Source organism: Entelurus aequoreus, linkage group LG08 (genome assembly GCF_033978785.1).
Source record: "Entelurus aequoreus isolate RoL-2023_Sb linkage group LG08, RoL_Eaeq_v1.1, whole genome shotgun sequence".
Classification (NCBI taxonomy): Eukaryota; Metazoa; Chordata; class Actinopteri; order Syngnathiformes; family Syngnathidae; genus Entelurus; species Entelurus aequoreus.
Window position 1 is genome coordinate 32,939,575 of NC_084738.1, and position 15,505 is coordinate 32,955,079.

At 39.5% G+C, this 15,505-nt stretch overlaps 1 protein-coding gene across 4 annotated transcripts in view; it reads right to left on the bottom strand.

Annotated features, from left to right (window-relative positions):
* The window catches only part of sap30bp (SAP30 binding protein), a 51,261-nt gene extending 41,639 nt beyond the window's left edge, over positions 1–9,622 (bottom strand). Inside the window, exons 1-3 of one of the 4 annotated variants that reach the window (XM_062056302.1) lie at positions 9,464–9,622; positions 7,006–7,133; positions 4,074–4,124 (exon numbers count right to left, since the gene is read on the bottom strand). In XM_062056302.1, coding sequence (XP_061912286.1) covers positions 4,074–4,124; positions 7,006–7,133; positions 9,464–9,557 — 273 coding nt within the window. In that variant the 5' untranslated portion in view covers positions 9,558–9,622. The remainder of the gene's footprint in view (positions 1–4,073; positions 4,125–7,005; positions 7,134–9,463) is intronic. The other 3 variants (XM_062056303.1, XM_062056304.1, XM_062056306.1) reach the window with 3 other exon arrangements.
* Between the last annotated feature and the right edge of the window lie 5,883 nt (positions 9,623–15,505).

The following is a 15,505-nucleotide window of genomic DNA, read 5'->3' on the forward strand; positions in this document are numbered from 1 at the left end:
GGTTGTCGGGAGAGGCGCTGAATACCGGGATTCTCCCGCTAAAAACGGGAGGGTTGGCAAGTATGCATTTTGGGTACAGTAAGAAAACAACAAAATATAAATTTTTGGGTTATTTATTTACCAAATTTGCAAAATCTTCCACCAAAAATATTTTTCTTAGTGGAATATTTGATGTGAAGTATTCGGAACCTTGGATAGGTCAATAATTCATAATAACATTGATTTTGATTCAATATTATGTTTTGAGCAATGACAGTTTGAAAGGAAAAAAAACAGCTTTGTTTTATTAGTCAACATTGCAACTTTCTCTAAATTACATTTAACCTTTAAGCTTTTTTAGTTCACTTTTGTTGTTTTTGTTTATTTTAATAGTATTTTTAGAATGTGCTGTGGGCCTTTAAAACATTAGCTGTGGGCCGCAAATGGCCTCCGGGGCACACTTTTGACACCCCTGCTATAGATAATAAAAAATTAAATCTGATAAATCTATGGATAAAAAGCAGATCCTGGCGGCGCATGCGCGTTTATCATAATTTTCTCTGTCTCTGCCCCTCCCTCACGAATGCTGCTGCGCGCACAATTTGTTTTGTTTTTAACCCCTTCTTAACCCTGAACGTACATTGACAATACATGCAACCCTAACTCAAAATGCCGGCCATTTGAGGCATTTAAGAAACTCCGCCCTGACAGCTCCGCAAAAGAGGACATGTCCGGTGAAAAGAGGACGTATGGTCAGTCTATCGTAGCCAGTTAGCTGCTAGCATGCCGTGTGTTGTGCCTCGGTGTGCATTGTTTACACAACGTGCGTTACGCTACTTAATATGTCCGTGTGGAAACTCGTTCGGTACACCTCCGAACCAAACCGGAACCCTCGTACCGAAACGGTTCAATACAAATACACGTACCGTTACACCCCTACACAATGGTTGTTCAAAAAAATACTTCAACATTGAACAGTTGGCCATGTGTCTTCGAAAGTTTAGAAATCTTCTAAATAAATTCACTTGTATAGGTTATAGTGCACTTTGGCTTCATCTTGAAATTTTTCCCATCCATCCATCCATCCATCTTCTTCCGCTTATCCGAGGTCGGGTCGCGGGGGCAGCAGCTTAAGCAGGGAAGCCCAGACTTCCCTCTCCCCAGCCACTTCGTCCAGCTCCTCCCGGGGGATCCCGAGGCGTTCCCAGGCCAGCCGGGAGACATAGTCTTCCCAACGTGTCCTGGGTCTTCCCCGTGGCCTCATGAAATTTTTCCCAAGATGCATAATTGAGATTATTTGGAAGTAGACAATATGTTGTACTTGCCACATGCATTATTGGGAAATTATGAGACACAGTACAACTGCAGTGTGATCATAAGATGGTAACAATCTTTCCTCATATTGTGGTCGAAAGTAATTGCAGGGAATAAATGATAAATGGGTTATACTTGTATAGCGCTTTTCTACCTTCAAGGTACTCAAAGCGCTTTGACAGTATTTCCACATTTTACCCATTCACACACACATTCACACACTGATGGCGGGAGCTGCCATGCAAGGCGCTAACCAGCAGCCATCAGAGGCAAAGGGTGAAGTGTCTTGCCCAAGGACACAACGGACGTGACTAGGAAGGTAGAAGGTGGGAATTGAACCCCAGTAACCAGCAACACTCCGATTGCTGGCACAGCCACTCTACCAACTTCGCCACGCCGTCCCTACTTGTATAGCGCTTTTCTACCTTCAATGTACTCAAAGCGCTTTGACACTATTTCCACATTCACCCATTTATACACACATATACACACTGATGGCGGGAGCTACCATGTTAGGCCCTAACCACGACCCATCAGGAGCAAGGGTGAAGTGTCTTGCTCAAGGACACAACGGACGTGACTAGGATGGCGGAAGCCGAGGATCAAACCAGAAACCCTGAAGTTGCTGGCACGGCCGCTCTACCAACCAAGCCACGCCGTCCTGCCCAGTGTCCATTCGCGGAACGTCTTTTATATGTTCAAATGAATATTTTTAAGAACAATATCAACACATACTTATTTTTTAGGCCGATGTTAAAAGGCTCGCTTCACTTTTCTTTAAACTCCACAACAAACGTCAGGTTTACAGATGCTATGTGAGCTTTGCAGGTGGTGTGTGTTGTGGTAAAAAGCTACAGCGACACACAGTAGTATCAGTTAGGGCTAAACAATTACTCAAATTTTAATGTTGATTTGTCACGATTATTAAAATAAATCAATTGGAAGAAAAAACGATTAATGGGCCATGCAACATGCATGCAAATTACTTGCTTGTGACTTTGAAACAGACGAGGAGCGAATGAATTAAAAAAGGCAATGTTTATGAGAAGTTTGTGATCTCATCATGTTTGCTACTTTTTATTTGACACAGCACTAGTACGCCTAATCAATAATCACTTAACTCAACAAAAAAGTAAGGCATATGATTTTCGCATTCACATAACCGTGGACGCAGTCACATAATTGGCCAATAAAACAGAATCCTCTGATAAACGCAAAAAATATCGGGGAAATTGATACAAATGTAAGTGAAATTATGTCATTGTGAGGAGCATAAACATGGGAAATTAATGTGTCTGGTAGCGCAGATTTATCCCCGACACACACAACTCTCCCGTCAATGTTGAGACGCCCAATTGTAACTACGAAGCTAACGCTAACAAGAACAATCCATACACCCACAACACAGCTTATCTGCTTCTGTTGTTGTGGATCATCGATGTAACATTAATGTACAAACAGGACAGTGGTCGCAACTTGAGAGGTGCTCTATTATTTTTTAGACAGCCTCAAGTGAGTCGCCTCATTACTCGTCAAGCTCAAAACAGCAGCACAGCCCACTTCCCCCCTTCACAATAGTAACACGATGCACCACATCTGGTCTGATGGCACAACCAAAATAAAGGCTTCAAAAAAGTACTTTGCACAAGCATAATGTATTTAAAGCATTTATTGATTCATTACCAATTTCTGCTATAACCAAAAATACTGGTCAAAAATGTCCAAAGATTTATTGCACCAATAAATGTGAGAATTCTTGCATTTAATTTACAAACATTTTATAAAAAATATTTTACACCAAGAACACACACTCTATGGTGGTAAAATAAGTGTAAAAGGTAAAAAAAAAAGAATTAAAAAAGATTAAAACGGAAAAACATAACTTTATTGTTTTTTATATTGCTTTTATCTACATGTATTGTTATTGCTATTATTATTATTTCACTTATTGTGGTTTATTCGTTACTAATTTATATCCAGTTTTTTAACTACAGGTATATGTAAAGTTGAGTTTTGGTAGTACAATAAATATTCATGTTTTCAAATTAATTAATAATTGTGTAATTAATCGTGATTACAATATCAATTAAAATAATCGTCATTATTATTTTTGCCAAAATCGTCCAGCCCTAGTATCAGACATTCTAAAACAGCATTACTGTCACATGTTGGCATGACCTCGAATCCCGTTTTGGGCACACACTGGTCTCTGTTAGATAAGAGGTCATGGTTTGAGGAAATGCTCTGCTTCATGACAAACTACAGTGAACAGACAGTGTTTGCTTTCTGATTGACTCATACTCCACTTACTTGGAACACACACACACGCACACACACACACACACACACACACACACACACACACACACACACACACACACACACACACACACACACACACACACACACACACACACACACACACACACACACACACACACACACACACACACACACACACACACACACACACACACACACACACACACACACACACACACACACACACACACACTTTGCGCCCTCTGAGGCTCAACATCATAAGTCCACCTTGTGGCACATGGAGAGACACGTGAAGATACTAAGTATCTAACAGGGAGTGCCAGTTACAAGACAATCTTATTTACAAAAGTGGTCTCAGGCATAAGCAGGACCACAGCACCATCTAGTGAGCATGCATCTTCATCGCCTAAGCGTGCCACCCTCCTCATTTATGTTTTTTAGTCAATAAAGCTTTTGTTTAATTAAACCCAGCCCACAGCAAGTGCATGCTCAAATACCTCAATATCATCTGTGTCCCTCCCCTCGTCAGATTCGTCATTCGTCACTTCCTATGAAAACAAAAATGCATGTTAAACCTTCAAACCGCAGGAAAAGGGCTGGGAGAAGAACATAACAGCTGTACAAACAAGAGGGCCTCTTAATTTTGTTTGTAATAACAGACATATTACTTGCACAAATAATATATATATATATATATATATATATATATATATATATATATATATATATATATATATATATATACATATATATATATATATACACACACAAATATAAATATCTATAAATTATATAGATATATTATCATGTCTGATTTTCCACCACTGTAAATACAAATCACAGGGTATTTCATGGACAAACAGTCTGACACAAGGTTTTACATGCTAAGTGAATGAAGAGTTAGTAAATGGGCAGAAGAAAGTGGCATTGTTGCGATGCTATACAAAACAGATTTACAGTGTCCTAACAAAATATTTCGATTTTTGCCATGTATTTGGGGACTGTCATGCAAAGTCTTGATAAGGAGGTACTATATAACAAAATAATAAACTATAAATGATCTATCTGTGGATTTTTTCTACCGTGTAAGAATTATTTCAAATACCTGATGGTTACAATGTTACGGAGAAGCATTAATGTCACACTGATAATAAAAAAAACAACCTTGAACGCTATGACAATTAATTGATATTTATGGCATTCAAGTTTGATCATAGTACACTAAGGATGTCATTTTAGAATCACTTGTTGGAATTTTTACATTCCCTTTTTAACTTTTTTGTATTATTAAAAAAAAAAATTCAAAACCCAAAAAAAACATTTTATATAATTTAATGTACTATTACGTTTTTTTCTTTTGACTTGGAACACACTTGCAGTGCTTCTACTCTATTTATATAAACTTCCCTGAATTTTGAAGTGTGGTGGATACGCTAACATAAACAAAAAACTTAGAGAACAGGTTTGCATTTAAACACAAATGAAAACTGTAGAATGGGTTTGCCGATGGTTGAAATGAATGGTCATGACAAAAGGTAAACAAGACAATAGTGGCCTCTAAGTTTATAGCATTTAAACACAAATGAAAACTGTAGAATGGGTTTGCCGATGGTTGAAATTGATGGTCATGACCAAAGGTAAACAAAACAATAGTGGCCTCTAAGTTTACAGTCGGTATAAATGAGTATAACAACTAAAAGGAATATGTAGTTCATGTCAAAAGTGGTTTGAGTCAATAGCAAAAAGGATCTCCCTTCCACTGCAGAACTTAATCAGGGATTTTGAAAAAACGTTTTTAATTTTAAGATGCACCAAACTAGGGCTGCAGCAATCAGTTATTTTAGTAATCGAGTAACCTATCGATTGGTTTGTTCGATTGAGTAATTGGATAAAACACAATTCATAGTCTTAATGCATATTTTAAGGTTTCTGCTTGCCAAATCCTTAATTCCTTTTTTTCTAAAAAAAAAAAAAAAAAAAAAAAAAAAAGCACATCATCAACATGAAATTGCACTTTTAACATGTGTGCATTGATAAAAATTAACAAAACAATTCTCTGCTGTTCGTCTCCCCATAGATCATGGCACCCACACTCTCATATGTGCTCTATTGCAGCAGTCTTGTGGAAACTATGTCTGTGTATTTAAAGGGGTGACGGTCATATCATGATTTTATTTCTACATTTAAAACACTTCTTTGTGGTCTACAAATGATGCAATGGTGGTTCTTTGGTAAAAATGTTGCATAGATTATGTTTTACAGACCGTTGCAGCCGCCTCTTCATGCGCTGTTTTGTTGGCGGTCTTATTTACTGCCTCCACTTCGACAATGTCTTCTCCCCGCCCATTTTGTTGTAGTTTTTAGCGCTTCCAAAGCTAGATTAATGACTAGGGATGGGAATTAATACGATTTTTTTGGTTCCGATTCTACTTTCGATTCTTCTTAACGAATCGGTTTCTTAACGTTTCTCTTATCGATTCTTATTTGAAAAAAAAGAAGGCTAAAAAGGGTGGATTAGCATCAATTTTGACATGACCTCACAAAGTCTACAGTGAGGCACAAATGTAGCATAGAAGACAAAAAAGTTTTTGTAAATAAATATAAGAAATTCATATTCTTCTGCAGAATTTAATCATGTGCAAATTACAGAATTATGTAACATTTGGTAACATCTGATATTAACTAATTACATGCAAAGTGAGATATGTCAAGCCTTTATTGGTTATAATTTTGATTATGGCCTACAGTTTATGAAAACTTTGAATTGAAAATCTCAGAAAATGAATGACAGTATTACCACCCGGAAGGATCGATAAGACAACCGTTTAACTAAATGGCATGCGATTTCAAGAAATTGATACACTGGGAACCGGTTCTGAACAAGAAACATTTTGATTTCCATCCCTATTAATGACAGATATAAGTAAGAATTATACGCTACTTTGTATTAGAAGTGGAAGTGGAAACAGCGGAGAATGCATGTCCATGTACGAAACAGTCTGCCCCACAACAATTTTACACATTTATACTAGTTACACTCATTTAACGATAAATCGAAGCAACAGAATGTAAAGCAAAGCATTTTTTCTAATCAAATTAATTGACTTAATCAATTAATCTTTTCCTAGATCAAACACATTCTCCCTACCCTCTGAAAAAGCTTTTGTAGAGAGGTGGGCCTTTTCAGAAACCCAGCCCATTATGATAGGGTAGGCTGTGTATGGAAGTACGCTGATAAACGGAACACACTTGGTGCATTTGTTTTAACCCACCATGTTTGCCACTTAATTTTTACGAGATTAATTTTTAAAAAATGGAAAAGGAAATTCCCTCCTCCCAAAAAGATGGGTGTCAAATATTAACAGTTTTCCGACACACACAGGATACAACTGACAGGCCAGACTGTGAATACATGTGTAAAATACACACCGAATTACTCTCTCCACTGTCTTCATTTTCAGATGCCTTGTCAATGACATCGACAGTTCGATTCTGGTCATCCTCACCATAGCCAAAAACCAATCCTCCTCCTGCTCCTTCTCCAGGAACATCCGCTGCTGATGTTGAAGAGGAAGAGACATCAAAAACAAATCAACAGATCAGTTCAAAAGAAAGGTATACAAGGCAATACAGTCAATGCTTAGTTCATACAGTAAACTATGCAACTGGCTGCTTGACTTTCTCACAGACAGACCGCAGTCTGTGAGAGTGGGCGACAACACCTCCAGTGCCATCTCCCTGAGCACCTGCTCCCCCCAGGGCTGCGTCCTGAGTCCACTGCTGTTCACATTGATGACCCATGACTGCTGCGCCAGGTCCACTACTAACCACATTGCGAAGTATGCGGACGACACAACAGTAGTGGGCTTATCCGTGACAACAACGACATGGACTTCAAGGAGGAGGTGAAACATCTGGTTGACTGGTGCAGAACCAACAACCTGGTCCTGAACGTCGACAAGACCAAGGAGGTCATCACCGACTTCAGGAGGCACCAGTCCAGCCACACTCCACTCTTCATCAACAGCACAGCAGTGGAGATGGTAAGGAGCACCAAGTTCCTGGGGGTGCAGATAACGGACAATATAACCTGGTCCCTACACACCGGAGCTCTTGTAAAAAGAGCTCAGCAGCGCATGCACTTTTTCGTCGGATGAAAAGAGCACAGCTCCCTCCCCTCATTCTACAGAGGCACTATAGAGAGCCTACGGACCAATAGCATCTCTGTCTGGACTGGAGCCTGCAGGGCCTCAGACTGCAAGACTCTGCAGAGAGTGGTGAGGATGGCGGAAAAGATCATCAGGACTCCTCTTCCCCCTATCCGGGAAATCGCAAAAAGCTGCTGCCTGACCAAGGCTCAGAAAATCTGCAGAGACTCCTCCCACCCCCACCAAGGACTGTTTTCACTGCTGGACTCTAGAAAGAGGTTCTGCAGCCTCCGCAGCAGAACCTCCAAGCATACTTGCCAACCTTGAGACCTCCGAATTCGGGAGTATGGGGGGGGCATGGTTGTGGGGGCGGGGTTGAGGTGCAGGTAGCATACTCCTTCCCCTTCGAGCTTTTCTGGATGAAATGAAATTCTTTTTTCCAATCATTTTGGAACTTGCAAGTGTATTTCTTCTTCCTACTCGTCGTCGCCATGTCTCTTCTTCCTTCTTCTGCTTCGTCTCCTTCTTATTGTGTGTGCAGTTGTGCACTGAGCTCTAAAAGCCGTAGATGTTATTGTAGCGTCCCGAAAGAGTTAGTGCTGCAAGGGATTCTGGGTATTTGTTTTGTTGTGTTTATGTTGTGTTACGGTGCGGATGTTCTACCGAAATGTGTTTGTCATTCTTGTTTGGTGTGGGTTGACAGTGTGGCGCATATAAGTAACAGTGTTAAAGATGTTCATACGGCCACCGTCAGTGTGACCTGTATGGCTGTTGAGCAAGTATGCCTTGTGTTATCATTAAACCAATTGAAAGATCATACAACGTGTCAGCATTTCTTGACATCTTCGAGTAAAGAACATTGTTAAACCCATCCAAATCTACATTATTATGTGACTGGGCCGGTACGCTGTTTATATGGAGGAAAAGCGGACGCCTGGACAGCATGCGGTTGTTAAGTGGTGAAGGTTTCAGGTGAGAGGATGTTAAAGGCAGTGTCTTTAAGACACGCCCCCAATATTGTTGTCCGGGTGGAAATCGGGAGAATGGTTGCCCCGGGAGATTTTCGGGAGGGGCCCTGAAATTCGGGAATCTCCCGGTAAAATCGCGAGGGTTTGCAAGTATGCCTCCAGGTTCTGTAACAGCTTCTTCCCTCAGGCCATAAAACTCTTGAACGCATCAAAATAATCCCCTCAATATCCCCCCAAAAAACGGATTAACTCGCTGGAATGTAAATACAATATAACATACATCCATAAACGTGGATGCATACGGTATGCAAAAGTGCAATATATTTATTATGTACAGTAATCTATTTAATTATATATGCACAGTATTGCTCTTTTATCCTGCACTACAACGAGCTAATGCAACGAAATTTCGTTCTTATCTGTACTGTAAAGTTCAAATTTGAATGGCAATAAAAGGAAGTCTTAGCCTAAGTCTAAACACAATGGCCGTAACAATCCACCAGATTTAAATTGCAATGGTACGTGAGACCAGGGAACACATAAACAAACATGACTGAATTTACCAATATTAAGGAAAGTGGCAAATTCGTCTTAAATGGATGGATAAAAAAACACAAACCGGCAGCAATTAAATAAAATAAACCGCCTCATCTTTCGAATTGTATTGGCAGCTAAACTAGGAGCTAATTTCAGCTCCCACACGAAGTGCTAGCGTTGCAGGAAACAATGTCGTAACTCTTTATCTTAAATAAATTATTACTTTCTACATACATGTTTCTTCTGATTCGGGATCCGAGTAAGCATCTGAATCGTCTCCATAGTCTGCCAAAGAAGAAAGTAAAGCACTCTTCTTGCCACTCGCCATTGCTTCGTGAAGGTACTGAGTCTGACCCGCCGGGCGCAGGCAAATGACATCACCGGCACATGATAATGACGTCCAAAGAGGTCAGGTCTCGGCGTAGACACCAGTGGGACGCTGGGAGATGTAGTGCGCTCCAGCAGAGCTGAAACCTACTTTGGGAACACCATTTGTAACTTTTTTTAATTAGAAATCAGCTGTTTATGAATGTATACATGTTTGCACCATCAATACTCAATAAAAATATTATACTTTTTTTTTAAATTTGTGTACGGTATTTAATACCTGAAAATAAAATTTAAAAAAAAAGTAAACCTGATTGAAAGGAGCTTTACCAAAGGCTTTTACAAATCACAAACCATCTTTTTTTATTATCACGTAATTATAATTGCTGAACTATTGAGCTGAATGTTCTACAGTAGTATGTCAATTAACAATCCTAATTGGGTCTGTGTGGCGTAGCTCTTAACTTAAAGCACTTGTATCTCAAATCAACGTCTTTTATTGAAATCAATTTAATTAGTGGTCTGCCCCCACCCAAACAGCACATGTAACGTGCCTTTTAAAATTAAAAACATTTGGATAAGAAATAATGTATAAACACAGTATAGCAGTGTGTACTACTAACCACTACAGCAATTTTATGTTGCAATAATATTGTACAGTATTTGGACTTTCTAAGTGATCTTCTAGCTGCTTCCCTGTCAAACACATTACCAGCAGCTTTACCATATTTTCATGGATAAATATCCGCCGTTTAGATATTATTTTAACACTGGCGAGATCCACTTCCCTGGATCTTACGGGCTTCACTGTGGCATTTGCTACACCCACTAATGCCGGGGATGCTTGTAACTCAAATTATTGGTCCTGATTTAAGGCATAACTATTAGCTGGGACACAGCTCTTATTTTAAAACACTCTTTAAACTGGGACATGCAGTACCACTGTATTAACTATGTTTATAGTTACCAGAACTGACAACATGAATCTATGTTTTGATCATTTATTTAGTAGGTTAGTTGGTGCATTGGCTACAAAAAAAAAAGTTTTTTGATGCAAAACTGAATAAAGATGTCAATCAATAAATGTATTCTAATTTTTTGTCATCGCAGTCCACTTGCAACTGTGCAAAGTGACCCACCAGTTCCATCTGATTAAGTTGCAATCAGAAAAAAAAACCTGTACGCTGCATTGTTAATATTAGTTCTCAAGGGACACATTTAATATTGCTCAGACTTGCTGGTGGTCTCCACTCTGCTGAGTTCCTTTTAGTATGCACACTACTCATTTATACTCAACATAGGGAAACGATACATTTAATAAAAAACAATCATTGGTCTTAATTCCACCACATGTCCCTCATATGTTTAGATCACTCGATTGTTTAACTTCCGTTGCTGCTGTTCCTTCTTCCTCAGAGTGTCCTCTTCTGCGACTGGGCGATGGCAGCATCCATACAGCAGAGCAAAGACAACCAGAGACAGGGCTCCCAGCACAAACAAGACCATGACCACAAAACCGCCCAACGCCCACGGTTCTTGGTGTAAGCGCAACAGGAACCACTCTATCCACTCGTCAGATGAGTCTGTGGCTTGCTGCGTCCCTGGAATGCTGCACAATATAATAAACACAGCTTATGTTGAGATGAACACATTTTGATAGGTCTGTAATTTATTGAAAACTGCATTTAAACTCAAACAGTAATCAGAAGTTTAAGACCGTGTGTCTATAAGTCTTTGGAGTCTGATGTAGGATTTAGCAGTTTTACGTATTTATACATAGGGATGATGTTTGATAAGAAATTATCGAGTTCGAGCCTGTTATCGAATCCTCTTATCGAACCGATTCCTTATCGATTCTCTTATCGAGTCCAGATAGGTGGCTGTATATGGAAAAAAACACACAATATTTGGTTTAACAAAAGCTCACTTTTATTATATAAGAAAACAATTTAATCTAATAAATAAATAAATATTGACTGTTACCCCCCTAAAAAAATAAAATAAAATAAATAAATATTGACTGTTGTTACCCAAAGTATATTAAGTGGGATTTTTTCAGAAAAACAAATATATACAGTAACACAAAAACAACCTGTCTCTGTGATCACTATAGGTGTATAAATAATAATATAGTGTTAAATAAAATCAGTCCCTTGGGCCCAAAACTGAAAATAATACAGCTTTCCAAAAAGTGCAATTCTGCTGCTATTTGACATAACTGTTTGTTATGATGCTTTGACATTTTTGCACTTTATTTCTTTATTGAAAGAAAATTCTATGAAGAGAAAAGTTCTTTGCAAATGTGGATACAATGCTAAAAAAATGAAAAGTTAAAGCTAAAAAAAGAAATACACTTAGAGTTAACATTATTTCCTTATATGGGGGAAAGATGTTATGAGCTAGGGCAGGGGTCGGCAACCCGCGGCTCCGGAGCCGCATGCGGCTCCGGAGCCGCATGCGGCTCCTTGACCACTCTGATGCGGCTCAGCTACATACATGCCGACCCCCCCGATTTACCCAGGAGATTTATGGATCTCAGTGTCTCTCATAGATTACTCCCAGGGAGAAAAATAATCCTATTTACACTCTAATTACTAAATAAAGGGCGTGCCCTAATTGCACTGCAGTAATTGTCCTCTATAACATTTACATACAGCGTGCCAGGCCAGCCACATGTTGCATGTTGTTATTACTTGCACACACAGGCGACAGCAAAGCATACTTACTCATCAGCCACACAGCTTACACTGACGGTAGCCGTATCAAACAACTTTAACATTGTTACGTTACAAATATGCGCCACACTGTGAACCCACACCAAAAAAGAATAAAAAACACATTTCTGGAGAACATCCCACCGTAACACAACATAAACACAACACAACCCTTACCCAGAATCCTATGCAGCCCTAACTCTTCCGGTCTACATTATACACCCCGCTACCACCAAATCCCCCCACACATCACCCCCCCCCCCTCTCCGTGCGTTGGTTGAGCGGAAGAGTTAGGGCTGCATGGGATTCTGGGTATTGGTACCGTCAGTGTAAGCTGTGTGGCTGCTGAGTTAGAACGCCTTGCTGTCACTTACGTGGGCAAGCTGAAATTGCATTCTACATGTGGTCGAGTAGGTACACTGTTAGGGCAGACTGTAGAGGGCGCCAAATGCAGCGTCATCACGCTCTGATAGTCGGGAGTCTCCCGGGAAAAATGAGAAGGTCGTCAAGTATGACGCTATCAAGTGCCAGCCATTCATTCAAAACTCGCGGGCTGCACTAACATCAAATTTCCACATTAAAGTGCGTGCAGGTGCGTGTGTCGGAGACCCCTGGTTAACATAGCACAAAGCATTTAAGCTTTGTATGCGGTGTTTTTCATTTTTAAATTTTTTTGTGGCTCCCATTACTTTCTTTAATTTGTGAAACTTGCCAAAATGGCTCTTTGAGTGGTAAAGGTTGCCGACCCCTGAGCTAGGGAATATAACAACTACACTACCCAGCATGCAACGGGAGTGACGAGCATGCGCGGTAGCCCCGAAAAGTGTTGCATATCGTCACCCAGCAGCTAAGAATGAGCACGCTGTGAAAGTAAACGTCAAGAACTCAACCAACACGCTTCGTCTGCATTATTTACAATTAGACAGACAACACATATACAGTGTGATTTGGTTTTGTTTACAAGGAAAGAAAAACGGAAGTTAAAAAAGGGAGACGTCATATATGTATGTGCTGCGGTTGCTTTAAGAACGTTGTGACAGCTGCCGTAAAGGAGGTACGTTGCTAGCCTGGTTGCTATGTTTCCGGTTGGTCGTAAAAGTGTTCGTCATGTGTTTGTACCCTTCTCAAATCTCTCAGTAAAGTTATTCATTTGGATTATACTTTTTGTTTTGAACTTTATTACACCTTGGAGCGCTTTTTCCCGTCCATTTTGTTCCTGCTTTCGCTATCTGCGCCTAATGACTGAGCTACGTGACGCCATTTATTGTGATGTCCCACGGAGCATTTCTGGTCGGGACGGGATTCGTTCCCAGGGATTCGAATAAAGAACCAACTCTTTTTCTTTACTATAGTGGTCTCGATAACGGGTACCGGTTCTCAAAAAGGGATTCAAGTCCGAGGACTCGGTTCTTTTCTTATCGAACAACCGAGAAAACCGGTTTCGAGTATCATCCCTACTTATACATTTCACCCTAAAATCTGTTTATTTTGCCTTTGTTTCAGTGCATCACATGTTTTACTGTACAGCATTTTTTTTCATTTTGACATAGTGTATTGACACATTGGGCCCTAATTTACAATAAAACCGAATATCCAAAAATATCTAACGTGTCATGGACCCTTCTTATACCTTAGAATGCAAATTTAAAATGCATACTTAAAAGACTAACAAACAAAATTGGCAAAGTGCCAAATTATTTGGCTTCAATGTATCCAAACAAATTATTTTTCATTTGTATCCACCTTAAAAAATCTGAATATAATGTGGATTATCAGGCCTGTTTTGAAATTTCAAAGCCATGACATGTTTCTCCTAGTGAGTTGTTAACTTAATGGCGGTATTGGCTAACAGAGCCATTCTCCCTTTGCAACAAAATGGTCTCTAATGCATTTAAATGATTCGGTACAGCTTGTTTTTCAACAGGAAGGTGGATTATGCTCTCTATTTTGTTCACTTAAGAGACGCAATCCTCTGTGCACAATCTTAGTAGATCAGCTTTGCGTGCGCCATCAAATTTGCTTGGATTTAAATACACAACTTTTAGTAGATCAGGCCCTAAGTATTTTACTTATTAAATACCAGCTATTTGATTGTAACGCGCAACTAAATTGTACTTTTATTACCAAATTTGGAGGTCTTGAAATCGCCATGTAAAATCGCCAATGCTAATCTTTAGCATGTCTATGCCAAACCTAATTTAAAATAGTAACAAGCTCGCTCATTTAGAAAAAAATGAGCCTCGGTGTACTTTTGAGCGCCTTCTTGCTTTCTTGGAATAGGAAATTGTACCATTACCTAGAGGGAGTCCAACTGAGTCAGCTTTGAGTGCTTGACTGCTTGTTTCCCGGCCAAGTGCTTGAGCCTGTGCCGAGTTTGCAACCGGATTTGCAAGAAAGGCATCAAAATATGGCACCGCTAGATTTTACGTGAGTTGGTACCTGGTAGTACCAACTGACATTGGTTGGTACCTATAAAAGTAGCGAACTCTGTACCCATCCCTAATAATAATAATAATGGATTAGATTTTATATCGCGCTTTTCTATTATTAGATACTCAAAGCGCTCACAGAGAAGTGGGAACCCATCATTCATTCACACCTGGTGGTGGTAAGCTACATTTGTAATAGAGTGCATAACAACAATTTTAACTTGGTATTTCTGTAATAATAAAATATTGGCAGGCGCAGTAAACACTCGATATCTCTATTTTTAAGATGCACTGAAAAACATTACAAAAACTCACCTCTTCACAGCCATGTCCCACTAAACGCTTCTCTCACAGTCCAGTGGGTTTGAACATAGCATACGTCAACAACAGGGAGTATAGAGACCAACCTTTTTATCCACTGGTAGCCCTGAAACTATTTAAATATACCTACAGCAACTGTAATGTCACCGTTTCCTGTATTAGAGACAAAATGAAGGCTCAGCAGTCTATAACTTACAGTACTTTCCAGGTGACAATGTGAACATGGCGACGCTAAAGCAACAAACCCTGGTTAATGTTTACTCAAAATATTGAGCGGTGGAGGTGAAGGAAGGAGGTTTATAACAAGACCTGACAGAAGTGCAGCGATCAATAGGATGTTTGGAATAAATACTTTAAACTTGATAATACCTTGTTTTTTTAAGCTTCCACTCAATAGCTTTGCATATATTAATGAGTTAATGTGGCTGTATAATGCTGCAAAGTTGAGCATGCATATACAATAACAAAATAGTCTACTGTTGTGA